Source organism: Arvicola amphibius, chromosome 2, assembly GCF_903992535.2.
Source record: "Arvicola amphibius chromosome 2, mArvAmp1.2, whole genome shotgun sequence".
Lineage (NCBI taxonomy): Eukaryota > Metazoa > Chordata > Mammalia > Rodentia > Cricetidae > Arvicola > Arvicola amphibius.
The window spans coordinates 143,428,744-143,445,351 of record NC_052048.2 but is presented as its reverse complement, the minus strand read 5'-3'; the positions used below and the strand labels follow the sequence as shown (position 1 = coordinate 143,445,351).

Sequence of the window (16,608 nt, the reverse complement as noted above, 5' to 3'; positions counted from 1 at the left end):
AAGGTTTCACAAAGCCGTATCCTGGGAGAACATGGCCAAGCAGACACACAAACAAATGAGTCAAAGCTCTGTGAAGATCACACAATTGAAAACGTAATACTTGGGGCTGGCAGGAGGCTCAGTGGGTAAAGGTGTTTACTGTGCAAGTCTGATGACCTAAGTTCACACGCTTATAAATGTTTATCCTGGGGATACACTCATACGTACATACAAAAATACTATCTACAAAACTGATTTTCTAACAGTTCATAACTGAAAAAAAATGAAGTTGATTTAAGTACCCAGTTTGGAATTAGTCAACTAAATCATTACACATGCCCACAATCCCTCACATTCTGTGCATCTAGAAAAATCCATTCAGAGGGCACATTTAGATCTAAAACAGCCCTTACAGAGAGGGCCGAGAAGACCAAGTGTACCTGTCCTCCTGGTGGCTGTCTCGCGGAGGTAAAGTTCACTGGCACCACTGCTGGAAGGAAGTCAACACCACTCACATCTTTACAAATCTTTGACATCCGGAGCCTGAGATGATCATCAAATTGAAGAGTCCCACTTGTGTCATACAAATTCCCACCTTCCTCCCTGGCTCTCCTTCCTTTCCCAGTAGCACCATGACTGCTACTTTCCGGGAGCAACCTAGCTAAATTCCCACAAAACATCTCTTCATATGATTAATTATTGCCTTTGCTGTTCTGAGGTTTTATGTCTCATGAGGTTCCCATCTGTTAATTGCTAACACCATTTCCCTATTCAGAAAGCCCTGCCCCATGCCGACCAGGTATGGTGATACCTCCAGAATTACTGTGTTCAGGATTACTTTTGTCACCCAGGGTCTTGTGGTTCCATATATTATGACATGGACTATATTACATTTGTAGATTTCTTTCATAGCATAACCACTTTCACAATATTAATTCACCAAGTCCATGAAGATATGAAGATTTCCATCTTCTAGTGTCTTCAGTTTTTTTGAATGTTTTAAATTGTTCATTGTAGAAGTTTTGTTTGGTTTTTGCTTCCTTGATTAGGCTTATTCAAAGGTATTTCTTATTTATTTATTTATTGATTGATTGATTGATTGATTGATTGGCTTGTGGGTGGGATTATTGCCCTGTCTTCCTCACTAAGTCTGTCAACTGTACATCAGAAGGCTACTGATTTTTTTAAATGTCAATTTGTATCCTGATACTTTGCTCAAAGTGGGTATCAGCTTTAAGAGTTTTCTGGGAGAGTCTTTAAGTTTGGAATAATAACACCTACAAGTAAGGACAGCTGGACTTCCTTTGTCATTTCTAACTCTTCTATTTCTTGTTTGAGTACTCTAGTAAAGCCTTTAAGCACTATATTGGATAAGAGAGGAGAAGCCAAAGGCTCTTGTTCATAGTTTTAGTGTAAATGCTTCGAGATTTCCTCCATTTAGTATGAGAGTGGCTATTGGTTTGTCATACTATCCTTTATTAGGCTGAGATACAATCCTTCTAGTCTTACTGTCTTTAGGGCTTTTCTCATGAAGAGATGTTGGGTATTTGTTAAAAGCCTTCTATGAGCCAGGCACACACCTTTAAACCAGCATTTGGGAGGCAGTGGCAGGCTGGTCTGTAAGTACGGAGCCAGCCAGGTCTACAAAGTGAGTTCCAGGACAGAAAGAGTGTCAGGAGCTGTGCAGCTTAGTCTCGGATCAGCATATGAATGCCTGTCCAGTGGATCACTGCAAGGCAAAGGCCAGTAGAGATGGTCTTTCACTTGGCATGGACCAGTGGACCACAAGGCAGTGCAGGACTTTGCTCAATCCATGCAGCCCACAGGCTCTTCTCTTTTTCATTATATTGTAGATTCTGTTGGTAGTTTTTAGTCTCACCTTGTCAATCACACATGCAACAGCAGCAATTTTCCCTTGAAATTCTGTCCTTTCTCGAATATTTTCCCCTTAGAATCAGCAGGGGGCTGATATTTCTCAAATTTCTTATCTGGAACTACTAACTACAACACCTAATTCTGGAAAAGTTTGTGACTCAACAGAGACTGTTAGGTACATGAGAAAAACAACACTTGGAACATTAACCACATCTCACAGTTCTGGAGAGGAGAACAGGGAAAAGGCCTCAGTAATACACCCAGTGCCAACGTTGAGAGTAAGTTCCTGGACATCAAGCATACAGAATCAATGGTAGGATGTGGTGTGCTCCAAGAGGAAACATGCAATGCAAAATGTGTGGTGGCCAGATCCATCTTCAGCACACGCAGGAGCCTCTCTTGGTGAGAGGAGCATGGTGTGGGGGGATGGGAGAGAGTCTTATCAAAGCCTGCCTTCTACAGAGACAGAGACATGGGACCCTCTTGTTGAAAAGGAAACTGTATAAAAGCATGTCTTACAGACATGAAAGAACTGTCCGGTTTAAATATTGTCCTTAAAGCAATGTACCCAATCTATTACTTTTTAACTTTGTAACCATAGATAAGTGCCAGAAGACATAAGTGCTGTGAGAGCAGACTGTGTTGGCTTGATATATAGTTAATCCTGCAAAAGTACTGAACTCACGTCTAGAATAAGGTTATGTAGAGGGCGGAAAAGTGTATTTGGGGAAATAAAGGGGAACAATGACGGCTTTTATAATAATTTAGAAATAATGTATTTCTTAAAACTCAAAACTAGAAGTCAGTAATAAAAAATGTTTGTGTAAGCCTTGTTAAACAAAACAAAAACTGTTAAAGTATAAATAAAAATGACTCGAGCTTTTCCGGGCTACCTGAGTACGATCCACCTGGCGGTCAGTCTTCCTTGCACGATACCCCCACCCCTCTCAGGACCTGAACCCCAGCTGAGGCTGGACCCCCGTGAAAAAGCCTTCTCTGCATGTATGGAAATTCTTTAATGGTTTCTGTCTTTGAGGCTATTTATGTATAGAATTACTGACCTGAACATGTTGAACCATCGAAACATCTGGAATTAAGCCAAATGCTCATGGTGCATGATTTCTGATGTGCCACTTAATTAATTTTCCACTTACCTTATTGAGAAATTCTGCGTCTATGTCCACCAGGAGGAGCTGCCTACAACTTTCCCTTCTCTTGTCTCTTCATCTAGTTTTGGTATACGGTTAGTACCAGCTTGATAAAACGTTTGGCAGTTCCCTACATTTTCTAATTGATGGACTGGTTTGAGGAGCATTGGTGTCCTCAAATAGCTGGTCGAATTTAGCAGTGGATCCATCTGGGCCTGAACATTTTTAGCTGCAGGACTTCTTATTAGTGTTTCAATCTCACTATTTATTACAGATCTACTTAATTTTATGCTGTCTTAGTTTAATTTTGTTAGGTCATAAGCACCTAGACATTATCCATTTCTTTTAGATTTTCTAATTCAGTGGAATGCATGTTTTTTGTTTGTTTGTTTTTAAGGTTAATTCTAATGATTTTCTAAATTTCAATGGTATCTGTTGTGGTGCTGTCTTTTCTTTCTTTCCTTTAAATTTTTTTTGGGGGGACGGGGACAGGGTTTCTCTGTGTAACAGCCCTAGCTGTCCTGGAACTAGCTCTGTAGACCAGGATGGCTTTGAACTCACAGAGATCTGCCTGCCTCTGCCTCCCGAGTGCTGGAATTAAAGGCGTGCATCACCACTGCGAGGCTTTTTTATTGTTGTTTTTAAAATGTATAGACCAGGCTGGCCTCGACCTCGTTATCTTCCTGCCTCTCCAACCTTCAGCAAATCCTACAGGTGTGAGCCATCACAACCAGCCTGTCTTTTCAATGAAATCTTGATTTGGGGTTTCTCTCTCCTTTAGTTTGGCTAAGCATCTGTCAACTTCGTTATCTTTACAAAGAACCAAGTCTGTTTTGATACTTTATATATTATCTCTTCAGTTCCGTTTCATTTTTTTTCTGCCCTAATCTTAATTATTTCTTTCTATCTGATGGGGGCAGTAGGAAAAGGAAACAGAAAGGAAGACTTGGGGAGAGGGCAGTTTTAGCTAAAAGTTATAATGAAAAGAACAACACAAAGAAATACAATCAATCAGACAACCTGGAAAAGCCCCAGCTCTCAGGACACTGAGACACGGAGCCCCTAGAAACCACACTGTCTGTCTTCTTTGGAAATGGCTGTCAAAAGGAAAATAAAAAAGAAAAGAATAGAGAAGAGGGAGGAGGGTAAGGAGAATGAAAGAGGAAAGAGCAAAGACAGTAACAGCAGGGCAGAGCCAGCTAGCTAAACCAACAGGAGTAGTAACAAAGGAGCAAAGGCGTCACGGGGAGAGCGTGATGGGCGTGCATCTCAGTGCAGTCTTCTTTACCATTCCAGCGTCTCTGCTCTCCTCCCTAGCTCCCAGATGCCTCTAAACACTTCTGGGCAGATCTTTGCAAGCTCAGGTCACGGATGCTGTTATCATCACAGGTGGTACTCCATCAGTCAAATCACAGCTCTGGGCAAGACCTTCAGGGAGGGGTGGGCTGTGAATGCGTTCTTGCTCCTGGTGGACCCTCGCCAAGTCAGGTCACAGGTCCTATCATCCTGGGTAAGGCTCAGGGATAAATGCCAGCCCTCACCCTGGGCAGTCATCTCCAAACTCCCAGTCGCCCACCTGGATGGCTATGCTGCAGGTGCAAGTCTTTCACCAGCAAACTCAAGTCCTTCTCGACAGCTGGTACTTTCTGGAACCTGAGTCTGTGACCCTGCAGACTCTGGCTCTGATTAGCTTCCCCCTGGCTGAGTAATGCCTTAATCTGGTACAAAGTTCATCCCCTTAAGTCTAGAGGCAATCTGCTGGCTAAGTTTCAGGGTATAATCAGTCCTGGGAAACTTTCTCTGAGCCATCAAGCCGCCCACTTGGCAGGGGTCTTTAAAAAAAATCTTTCTCCAGCTGACGACCAACTGGCTAGACTGTGCCAGCAACAGGGCCCCCACGGGCTTCCAGAAGTCTCCTAGCACAGGAAGACAGACACATCCAGTGTAGGTACGCTTCAAGATCTGGACAGGTCTCCTCCCCTCCATGCAGAGGTTGTCACTCAAGTTCAACCTGAATTTTTACTGTTCATTTTCCATTTCCCCTTTAGGACTTAGGGATAGCCAAAATGGTCCTTCCAAGGCTCCCACAGAAAAGACCAGTCCATTCTTCCCTTCTCTCTGGAGGTAGGCGAGACTTCCAGGCCCAGTGCTGGCTGCTGTGGACTCTGTGCTATCACTGCACTCACTCTGGGCAGAGCTATCAAGGCAGTTTCTGCAGATCCCTTATTTTCTCTCCCAGTACCTACAAAATTATCATGGGCTGATTTGAAAAGCTGTTAGTCGCAAGGTACATTGGCTCAAAGTCTGCTCGCTTGTAGTGAGATGGGCAACCATGACTGACTTCAGGGAGGAAAACGCCAAGATTGAACTGTTGTTAGTTTTACACAGTCAACTTACCAGCTGCAGAAAAAAGGAGCACTACAGCACCAAAGCAGAGTTGGGGGCAAATGACACAGTTTGGAAAGAAATACTCAGGCCCAAGGCTTTTTGAAATTAGGATGTAGTTTAGTTCCATACATCACTCTGCAAATGGCATTAAACATAAACTTGGAGCAAACCTTAAATCCATGCAGATTCCCACCAGACATACAGATTTAAAAGGCATAATTGCAGAGTCAAACATACAAAATAAAGTTTCCTTTTGTGACCCACCAGCCCTTCTTCAATTTAAAAGACCACAAAATATAAGTGACTGTACTCAACCTAGTTATTACAGACAGACAAGAAGTTTCAGACTGCTTACTGTCTAGCTTGGTCCTTACTGGAGTAGGTTACATTTACAACTGCAGTTTCAGAGTCCGTGTTCACTAGGGGAAGAGAGAAAGAGAGAATTGGTTAGTTTTCTTTCTGCTTCCTTGCTTTTATAAATTTGAAAGCAATTCAAAAGACAGGTAGGTACCTTGCTCGCAGCTCTCCACCACTCCATACTGGACTAGTAAACTATCCAACACCTAGCAGGATAGGGGAGAGAAAATTGTAAGTTTTCAGTTTCCCAAGTTATTAACCAGGGCAGGAATATATGTTCTCAAATCACAAGTAATCATGATGGAAGAGTCAAAGAATTATCTGGAACTTTGCACCTCTCTGTTGCCTGTGCTCGCCCATGCCTGTTCCCCAGCTTTCAGCTCTTTGCTGGTGGATCCCTGCTGCTCTCAGCGTACCCCACTGTCAAGGTGGAAAGCAAGTTGCATGGTATTTCTCATACACAAATGCATCTTACTTCCTTCATGAATTCAAAGTCATAAGACAAGGCCTACGTTAAAGGGTTTTATCTGTAAGATAATCCTTTCCTCTTTTAGCGCTCGCTACTGATTCTACCAGGACAAGATAAGTGTGAGGTAAGCATACTTGAAGGAGCTCTCAGCACACAGGTGACTATAGAGATGTCAGGCAGTGTGAACATCTCTAGATCGGAACAAGAATGGAAACTGTAAATACAAAGCTGCTTGCCTCTCTCCTGAGCTGTAAGCTGTTCTGACAGAGATGCAATGGAAACAGTAAGTATAGGTTCATACTTTCCTCATGGAAGGTTGGTCCTAACTTGTTAACAGAACGTCCGTTTTTCTTTTCAGACAAGGTCTTCCATAACTCAGGCTGGCCTCTAACTCACTATGTAGCTGTGGCTTGGACATGCTGAGAGCTGAAGTACAAGGGTGGCTGTGGAGGAGGGTAGCAGGCAATAAGGGGTAATTACCTATTTAATATGTTTACTTAATCATTCTTAGTTCTTCCAAAAGCAATTTGCTCGGTAATTAAATAGCTTTCAGCTTCATTGCTGCCACCTCAACTTTATTGCTCCAGAGACCAAGCTAAGTCCCATAGCCTATAGACAGTGAGGGAAACACTACCTGATAAATAAGCCAGGGGAGCCAATGCTCTCCAAAAGCTTCGCTGGCAAAGGGGTCCATCTGTACGGTATACAATGCTCACATATGTACATGTGTGCATACAGAATGTATACACACAAATGCATATTCATGTGCATGCACAAGTAAAATTTGAAGTTTAGAAAATATATATCGTATGCGCATTATTTAATCATGTTTAACATATTCAAAATAGAACTTCTTGTACAATTAAACTTTTTGTTGTTGTTTTGTTTTTTCAAGACAGGATTTCTCTGTGTAGCCCTAGCTGTTCTGGAGTTTGCTCTGTAGACCAGGCTGTCCTGGAACTCAGATTCGCCTGCCTCTGCCTCCTGAGCATGCATCACCACCACCTGGCTCACTTAAACATCTTATAGCCAAGAATAAGTAGATGCTACTGGTTATGGAGTACACTGTATAAAATCTGCCATCTATTACACTCAAAATGGTAAACTTCATGGAATATAAATAATACTCAAATAAACCTAACTTTAAGATCAAACCAAACCAATAAAACTGTAATCCTTAAAAGAAATAGGTCCAGCATTAGGCTTAGAATCTAGATGTGAACAAATTAACACCACAACCTGACACCATGTGAGAAGCTTACATCTAGGCTGCAGGGGGATTTCAGTGGTCCTCTGTGCCTCAGAAATTTTATACACAAATCTAGAGATAACTGTAACTCAGATAATTGGGGGGGAGGACAGTTAGACCACCAATGGTCTAATTATCCACCAGTCTGGGAAGGTACCATGGTACCTTTAATCCCAGCACTCAGAAAGCAGAAACAAGTGAGTCTGAGGCCAGACCGATCTACTTAAGGAGCTCCAGGCCAGCCATGGCTACACAGTAAGACCTTATTTCAAAACTTAAGTAAATAGCTGGGCAGTGGTGGCGCACACCTTTAACCCCAGCACTTGGGAGGCAGAGGAAGGTGGGTCTGTGAGGTCCTGGTCTACAGAGCGAGTTCCAGGACAGCCAGAGCTGTTACACAGAGAAACCTGTCTCGAAAAATAAACAGCTAAACATAAAAAATTAAGTAAATAAGTAAAACCCTCAAAAATAAAATGGGGCCCTGTGCGATTATGGTTTTCAGGCCAACAATCACCCTCCCAGAGCACAAGGATCTCCTACTGAGTCTGACATTTTGGCTCATCCCATATTAAGTAGAAGATACGCTGGTTTCTATTACCAATCACATCTACTGCCTAGCCCCTGGTTCTTGATGCTTCTTTGTTCCTTTTCATTCAATACTGTTGAATGCTCCCTCCCCTATCCTCAAATCCCTTACCTACTTCTAAACTTTCATAAATCTCTCACAAATCAGAATCCATACTTAAATGAATTTATTTCACTCAAGCTGGATTTTAACTATTTCTCCATGCTTAGTGAAATTTAAACCCAACTGAAGGGAAAAGAATGAATCAAGGCAATGCCTCCGTGGAAATTCTTCCTCTGAGGACTAAAAAACTACCCGCACATGGAGGAACTCTGCTTCACACTGTTCATCCAAAAGCACAAGCAGCAAACAGAGAGCTAGGTGAGAAATGCAAAGGTTACAGGTGTCCTGAGTGGATGGTTAAGAATCAAGGTCGTTCACAACACCTCAAGTAAAAACCACCTCAACATCAATCAACTCACAAGTAAAGAGAGCACAGTATTCCCCTATCCTTGGAGCCAGGCGGTGTTGGAGCACACCTTTAATCCCAGCACTCGGGAGGCAGAGGCAGGCAGATCTTTGTGAGTTTGGGGCCAGCCTGATCTACAAGAGTTAGTTCCAGGACAGGCTCCAAAGTTACAGAGAAACCCTGTCTCAAAAACAAAAACAAACAAAAACCATCTTTGGTCATAAAAGAAAGCATTTAAACACAATACAGCATAGATGAAGCTTAAAAATACTATGTCAGATGACTAAGCCCGGCACACTGCCTGATTCCACTGTTTGAATGTCTAGAATACCAAATTCCATAGGGGCAGAAGACAGACAGGGGAAGTGGCCAGTACAGCTGGAGGTTCCCTCTGGGGCTACAAAACTTTCCAAAGTGGCAGCAGTGGTAGCACCTAAACTGTGACACACTAAAAACCCTTGACTGTGCGTAACCTAACAGCAGGCTGGCAAAGAACTTCAACTCCAACTCAACAAAGCTGTTGAGTATTACTGAAGTTCAGCAAATGACCCCAAATTTGATACATTTTGATATTCTGTATTGTTGTGTAACAGTGTCCTCTGAGTCTAAAACATTCCATTATGGAGGAAGCTCCTTAAGCACAGGAAGGAAAACTCAAAATACCTTGAGAAGTCCCTGAAACTGACCAGATTCACTAGGCTCCTCCCCACCTGAGTAAACAATAAAAGTCTCACACACAAGAGGGCTGAGCTGCAAAGAAGACCCTGAGACCAGGCCAATGGCCTGGAAGAAGCCGATTACCAGCTATGCTGCCTCAAGAGCTCAGTGAGGTGCCAGACAGGCCTCTCCAAGCTGAGCTGCTTGCAGGCTGTGCAGTGTGCTCCAGGTCCCCAGTTTTGTGAGCTGTCACCTGTGCTGGGGTGGGCTTTGGTGATACAGCTGTCTTTGAGTCATTTCTGCTCCTGTAACCAACCCATATTCCTGTAAACTGCCTCAATAAAACTCACTAAGTTCACCAAGTTGGACTTTGGCGGTATCTGTCCTTTGGTTTGTTGTGGATTTCCTCTGAGGTAACTAGAGGTGTGTTGGTCACACAACATGCCAATACTCATGAAACCACCACAATCATGAAAAAGCAATTTCTTCATATGTATCTTCAACTTAGTATCTTGGGTAAGATTATTCAACAAACATCTGAAAATAGCCAGGTAGCTCTGGCTTCCTCTGCAGCCCCAGGCTCAGCTCTACTGAAACCTTCTCCTGTGTTCCTGGCTGCTTTCATACCAGTTCCTGCCACTGTCTGAGCCACGAGCCCACTGTACTTGCCTCCAGGTCAACTCTGTCTTCCTGTCAGAAGCTACATAACCCTGAAGGGGTTTCAAAGAGTGGATAGTGTGCTGTCCATACTTCAGCATGGTTTCTCCTCTCTCTCTCTCTCTCTCTCTCTCTCTCTCTCTCTCTCACACACACACACACACACCACATTTTAATTTTTAATTTTTTTTAAATTCCAACACCTGTGCTCCAGCCATATTTTTGTGACTGAGTGGTAAAGTGTTTTTCTCTGTGTGTGTGTCTATTTCTCAGTCTGTCTGTCTCTCATCAACAACTGATCCTGGGAATGAAAGAGTACCATTTTATCATCTCTTTCCTGATCTTTACTCACACACTGTACTAGCAATCATTGCCCTTGGTGATGCTGACATCAGCCATGTGACAGTATCTGCTCATCACGTCACGCTCATTGTTAGAGTGGGAAGTATCCCTAATACACACATTTGGCCTCTGGATGCTTTCCATGATACAACTGTCTTTAGCTTTTCACATGTGATGGATAACCCTGAGCAAGACATTCTCCATGCCAACCCATACCTGGCAGCTCTCCTCCATCCTTCTCCAAAGGCGTACTGACCTCTAGTACTGTGAGACCAGCTCGTGGCTTACATTTGCTTAGTCCATGCCCAGGTAAGTGAGAAAGACTGAAAAGGATTAAAAGGAAAACACGAAATAGCATTTGTGTCTGCTGCAGTGGTACACAGCTATAATCCCAGTGCTCAGGAAGCCGAGGCAAGAGAACTGCCAAGGGTTCAAGGCCAAACTACACTATGTTTAAAAAAAAAAAAAGCTGTCTTTAAAAAATAAGTTTTTGTCCTGAGTGCAAAGAAAGCTAATCTCAGTTTCATTAAAAGTCCATGGTAATTTGGGCTAGCAAGTACACTTACTATAGACACACAAAAGAACAGCATGAGGTCAGTCTCAGCACCCACACTGCTGTGAAACTCAAGTAAAACCCAAAAGACAGGCACCCAAACACACCTATCCACCTGGCAACCTTCTAACATTGAAAGCAGTTTTTAGACACTAGGGAAGGCTCACCACAGACATGGAGTACTCCTCATGTCGATAAAAGTCACTTTGCAGAGCTACGGATATGGAGACAAGGGAAGGAACTTCCTTCACTGTAGTGGCATTCCATTTGTATATTAATGAATAAAGCTTGCCTGAAGATCAGAGAGTAAAACAGCCCCACTGGTCAGCCTCACAGACCAGGCAGTGGTGACATGCACCTTTAATCCCAGTAGTCACACTAGTTGTCATAGAAATCGGGCGGTGCGGGGGGGGGGGGGGGGGGGGGGAAGGAGAGGGGCAAGGGGGGGCTGGAGAGATGGCTCAGAGGTTAAGAGCATTGGCTGCTCTTCCGGAGGTCCTGAGTTCAATTCCAAGCAACCACATGGTGGCTCACAACCATTGTACTGAGATCTGGTGCCCTCCTCTGGCGTGTGGGCACACATCGAGGCAGAATGTTGTATACATAATAAATAAATCTTTTTAAAAAAAAAGAAAGAAAAGAAATCGGGCGGTGCATGCCTTTAATCCCAGTGGTGAATGCCTTTAATCCCAGCCCTAGAGAGGATTATAAAATAGGAGGAAACAGCGGTCAGTCTGAGATTCCTGGAGGCAGGATAGCCATTTCAAACTGAGGTCGAGGTAGGAGCCTGTGGCTGCCTGCCTTGCTTTTCAGATCTTCAGGTTGAACCCCAGTTTCTCTGAGTATTAATCGTGCTTCACTTCAGATGCACCCAACACCTTCTCAGGAATAGGCCCAGGAATTTTATTCTTGCTCCCTCCCCCCACCACCCTGTAACTGGGGGTTGTGTGTCAACTTGGCACAAGGTATAGAGTCATCAGAGAGGGGAGCCTCAGTTGAAGAACTGTCTCCTTGGGGCTGGAGAGATGGCTCGGTGGTTAAGAGCACTGACTGCTCTTCCAGAGGACCAGGGTTCAATTCCCAGCACCCATATGGCAGCTCAGAACTGTCTGAAGATCCAGTTGCAGGGGATCTGACATCTTCACACCAATGCACATATAAACCATAAAAAATATTTAAAACCATAAAAAATATTTTTTTTTAAAAAAAAACTGTCATCCTAGTGATGGAAGGGGGAGGGTCCAGCCCATGGTGGGTGGTGCCATCTCTGGGCTGCTGGTCCTAGATTCTATAAGAAGGTGGACTGAGCAAGCCATGGGAGACAAGGCAGTAAGCAGCACACCTCTGCATCAGGATCCTGCCCTATTTGAGTTCCTGTACTGACTTCCTCCAATGATGAACAGCAATGCTGAAATGCAACCCAAACAAACCCTTTCCTGCCCAACTTGCCTTTTGGTCATGATGTTTTGTCGAAGCAATAGAAACCCTACCTAAGACACCCCGGTGTGTGTTTCTTTTTCCTGCATCTCTGTGAAAAATCTAGCTCTATGACAGAAGTCATACAATGCATCTTCCAGGAACCATTTCTAGTAAACACTGATCCATGTCAAACAAACTAAAGGTATTGCCTTATTTCTCTACATCGTCACCAACACCACACTTTGGATAAGATGTCCTTGCAGCACATCTAAGGACAGCTTCTGGGTCAAGAGGGCTTACACTCACAGATCACCAGCTGCACAGCAACCCCTATCACCAGGAAAGCTCTCCTGGCTTCCACAGACGGCCCAGTGTAGAGTCGTTAGAGCAAAGGCATGCCTTCTGGAAACCGTAACTCTCACTAGTTAGACCCTTTAACCAGGTGAGGAGGCAGCACTTTCACATTCAGTCATGTGATTAGAGGCAGAAAGAGAGTCACCTCCCCCCAAACCCCTAAGGTCATGAGAAAGGGCATCCGGAGCTCCCATGTTTCCGCTGGGCAGAGCTGAGCCATGCTGGCTTTAAAAAGCTGCCTGTGCAAGTCACACCCTTGACTACATCCCTGGAAAGTATGGGGAAGTCCCTGTGTGACCTGCTCATCCTGTTTTGCATACACTGTCCTCTCCAGTGCCCCAGCTGTCTTTGGAAGCAGCCCTGCCCATCACTCCCTCCACACACTCCCATGAAGTAACAGCATCTCACTTTGCAGCTATATAGACTGGTAGGGAGGCTTACAAGTGTCAGTCACCGACTCACTGACAATCCCTCTTCCAACTGTCAGGGGCGGGGCCAAGCTCTTTAACCTCCCAGTCTACTAAGTTGCTTCAATTCCAAGTCCATCTAAACTAGCACACAAACACTAAACTAGCACATAAACTTGAGCACAAAGAAAAAAACACTAGGATATGTGGAGGTTGGGGTTAAGAGGAGGCGAATGGGAAGCAAGTGCTGGAAGGTTACTGGGCTTCTCTCAGGGGTGACAGAATGGTTCCAAAATTAGCGGTGGTCAGGCAATATACTAACACCTGGTCGTACATGGTGGTTAATTTTATAAGGTGTGAATTTTACCCCATTTCCTTAAGAAATATTCCCAAGTGTTTTTGTTTCTGTATTTACACATACACTCAGCAGGAGCATTTCTCTTTTTCACACATGTATATCAGTTCCATTCTGCCTCCTTCGTGTACACTTTTTAAAAATTTATTTTAGTTTATGTGCATTGGTGTTTTGCCTGCGTGTATGTCTGTGTGAGAGTGTCGGGTCCCCTGGAACTGGAGTTCCTGTGTGAGCTGCCATGTGGGTGCTGGGAAATTGAACCCAGGTCCTCTGGCAGAGCAGCCAGTGCTCTTAACTGTTGAGCCATCTCTCCAGCCCCCTTAGTACTCTTTCCTCCAAATGTGGCTGATGTCTCAATTACAGTGGATGAGCTGGGGTGGATTTTAAGTAACTGGCTGAAGCGTGGTCTTCCTCAGCTCACTCCCAGCCATCTGATACCTTGAATAATCCATGCTAACAAATCCAGAGTGATTATTCTTTTCAAGGGCCACAGAGCGTCTTCAAAACCAGCTGTTTCTATCACCCTTTTTTCCACTCCCTTGAGTCATTGTCCCCCAGCAGGAGACAGGACAATGATGGCCTGGTCCTTCCAGGCCTCAGCCCCTAAAGCCAATGATGAAAGGCCAGAGAAACCTAGATCCAGCCAGCATGGTGGCACAAACTTGTAACATGAATTTGACAAGCTGAGTCTGGAGGGCTGTGAATTAGGGGCCAACTGGGATACACGGTAAGACATTGTCTCAAAAAAAAAATCTTAAAAATCAAACAGAACCCCCTAACTTACTCCTTAACAAACAGTGAAGTGGACCCACTGCCAGAGGAGATGGAGTGGCAGGATGCAGAATCAAAGTCTAGTCACAGGTGGTGGCTCAGTGGTAATGCACCTGCATGGCGTGTGAGGGCTGAGGAGAAAGAAGCTCGGTGACAATACTCACATAATTCTGAGTGAACTCACTGGTTTGCAGTGGGTACTGAGACTCCATTTGGAGGAGACTGATTTTTAATTTGTGAATGGTTATCAATTGTAGATTATCGTCTGGGTTGGAGATGGGGCTCGTCCACTCTCAGCACTGGCACCCCATCAGGTCCAGACCTGTGCAGGCTCTGTGAGGCAGGATCTCTCACTGGCCAGGAGCTCAGGCAGGAATCTCCAAGGACCCTCCAGTCTCTCGTCTTTCCAGTGCTGGGAATACAAGCATGCACAACCATGTGGGCATTTTACACAGGCTCTAGGGAGCAAACTCAGGTCTCCACACTTTGGAGGCAAGCACTGAATCTTCTCCAGCCCCTTTTAAGGCCTTAACCAAACATGGAAAGACGAAGAGGTGCCCTCCAAAGTCAGTGCTGTTAAGAATGCTGCCCACAGGTGAGCACCTTGTGATCAAACTTGCTGGTATACTAAGTGAAAGAAAAAGAAAACTCTTTCCCCTTCATGTTAGGCCTGAACTTGTTGCATCTAACAAATGGAGTTAAGAGCACCAGACCACCAAAGGCACAGTTTGGTCCACCAGTAATTAGGAAATCACAATGGCTTCAATTATAAAAAAGCAAGGAATGCTAACTAGCCCAGATGATCTCAGCTAATAAATGTCAGAACTGATACACAGTAGGGCACCAAAAGAGGGTGCAAAAAATACTTCAAGATGGGTACAGTGGTGCATGCCTGTTGTTCCAAAAGGCTAAGGTAGGAGAATTGCTGTGAGTTCAGCAGTTAGCCTGGACTACAGAATGAAACTGTTTCAAAAACAGACAGACAGACAGACAGACAGACAGACAGACAGACAGACACACACACACACACACACACACACACACACACACACGCCGGGGGGGGGGGGCGCTGAAGCCCGTCTGGGATTCCAGCTGAGTCCAGCTTTTAGAAGGCTGAGGCAGCAGAATCGAGAGTTCGAAGTCAGCCTGGGCAAATTTATCTCTGACGCACTAACTTTGTTTCTGTTTAGTCAATGTTAAAGAAATCATCTGGAATGTAAGTGAAAATCTATGCACAGACATGTTCATTGACGGGTCAACTGCTGGGATGAGACTAAAAATCATTCTCATAGACAGTGATGATTACAAACCACACAGAAAACAGGGTAATTAACAATCATTACAAACACTTAAAGAGGCCAAGAACATTTTTAAAATGTTAAAACTTTTGCGCTTCAGCTGGGACCAATGACACAAACTTGGCTAACTCAAAGAACTTAAGTGAGATCCTGTCACAAAATAAAAACAAAATAAGAGCATCTGTCTAGCAAGTTGAAGGCCTTAATTCAACCCCAAGTACTGATCCCCAAAGGCTTCAGAGTTCAAGAAAACAAAGGGGGCCCCAGAAAGGGTATTTCTGAACTGTGTATGAGGGATGTGCAGATAGGGGGTTTAAAAACTCAGATGCTTGGGCTGGAGAAATGGCTCAGAGGTTAAGAGCACTGACTGCTCTTCCAGAGGTCCTGAGTTCAATTCCCAGCAACCACATGGTGGCTCACAACCATCTGTAATGAGATCTGGTGCCCTCTTCTGGCCTGGAGGCTGAACATTGTGTACATAATAAATAAATATTAAAAAAAAAAAACTCAGATGCTCCAGATTTTCCTGTATCATTCAAACACTGCTAGTAGGAATACAAAATAGTAGTCATATTGGAAATCAGTCTGATAGTTCCTTGAAAAGCTAGCACATGCCTCACCAGCCCTACTCCTTAGGTGCATTCCACTCAGAACGCTGAAGATCTCTACCCACGCAAACATGCACACGACCTTCACAGGAGCACTCACGTTAGCTGCATCGCTGCTATGACCAATGCACAGACTGTGCTCAGCATTTTCACGTAAGTGAAGTACGTGTTAAAATATGGCACCGTGGAATGCTATGCTGGGAGATGCCAGCAAGAGCATGTTGACAGTGTACCTGTAAATCTGTGACTCTAGAGGCTGAGGCAGGAGGCCTACAAACACCAAGCTACTCTGGCTACTTAGGGGGGGTCTTGTCTAAAAAGGCAAACCAAACAATAAAGCCAGGCATTCAAGGCCACACATTAAATATCCAAAACAGGCAACCTATAAAGACACAGGGAGGCTAGTGTTTCTAAGCTCGAGGAAGAGGGTGACTAGCAAGCAAGGAGGCAACGGTAACAGCCACAGGTGGTTTCAGGGAACAATGAAAATATTCTGAAATTGATAATGATGTTTCTAACCCTGAGGACACTCTCTAAAAAGCCACTGTATCAGCTAGGCTGTGGTGGCACATGCCTTTAATCCCAGGAGGATCTCTGTGAGTTCAAGGTCAGCCTAGTCTACAAAGCAAGTTCCAGAACAACTAGGACTCTTACACATAGAAACCCTATCTTGGGGGGTATGGGAAGG

The 16,608-nt window shown here is 44.2% G+C and overlaps 1 protein-coding gene across 1 annotated transcript in view; it reads right to left on the bottom strand.

Moving 5' to 3' along the window:
- The window catches only part of Igf2bp3 (insulin like growth factor 2 mRNA binding protein 3), a 145,110-nt gene that overhangs the window by 43,014 nt on the left and 85,488 nt on the right, over positions 1-16,608 (bottom strand). Inside the window, exons 4-5 of the mRNA XM_038318613.1 lie at positions 5,902-5,953; positions 5,746-5,809 (exon numbers count right to left, since the gene is read on the bottom strand). Of these exons, the coding sequence (XP_038174541.1) occupies positions 5,746-5,809; positions 5,902-5,953 (116 nt within the window). The remainder of the gene's footprint in view (positions 1-5,745; positions 5,810-5,901; positions 5,954-16,608) is intronic.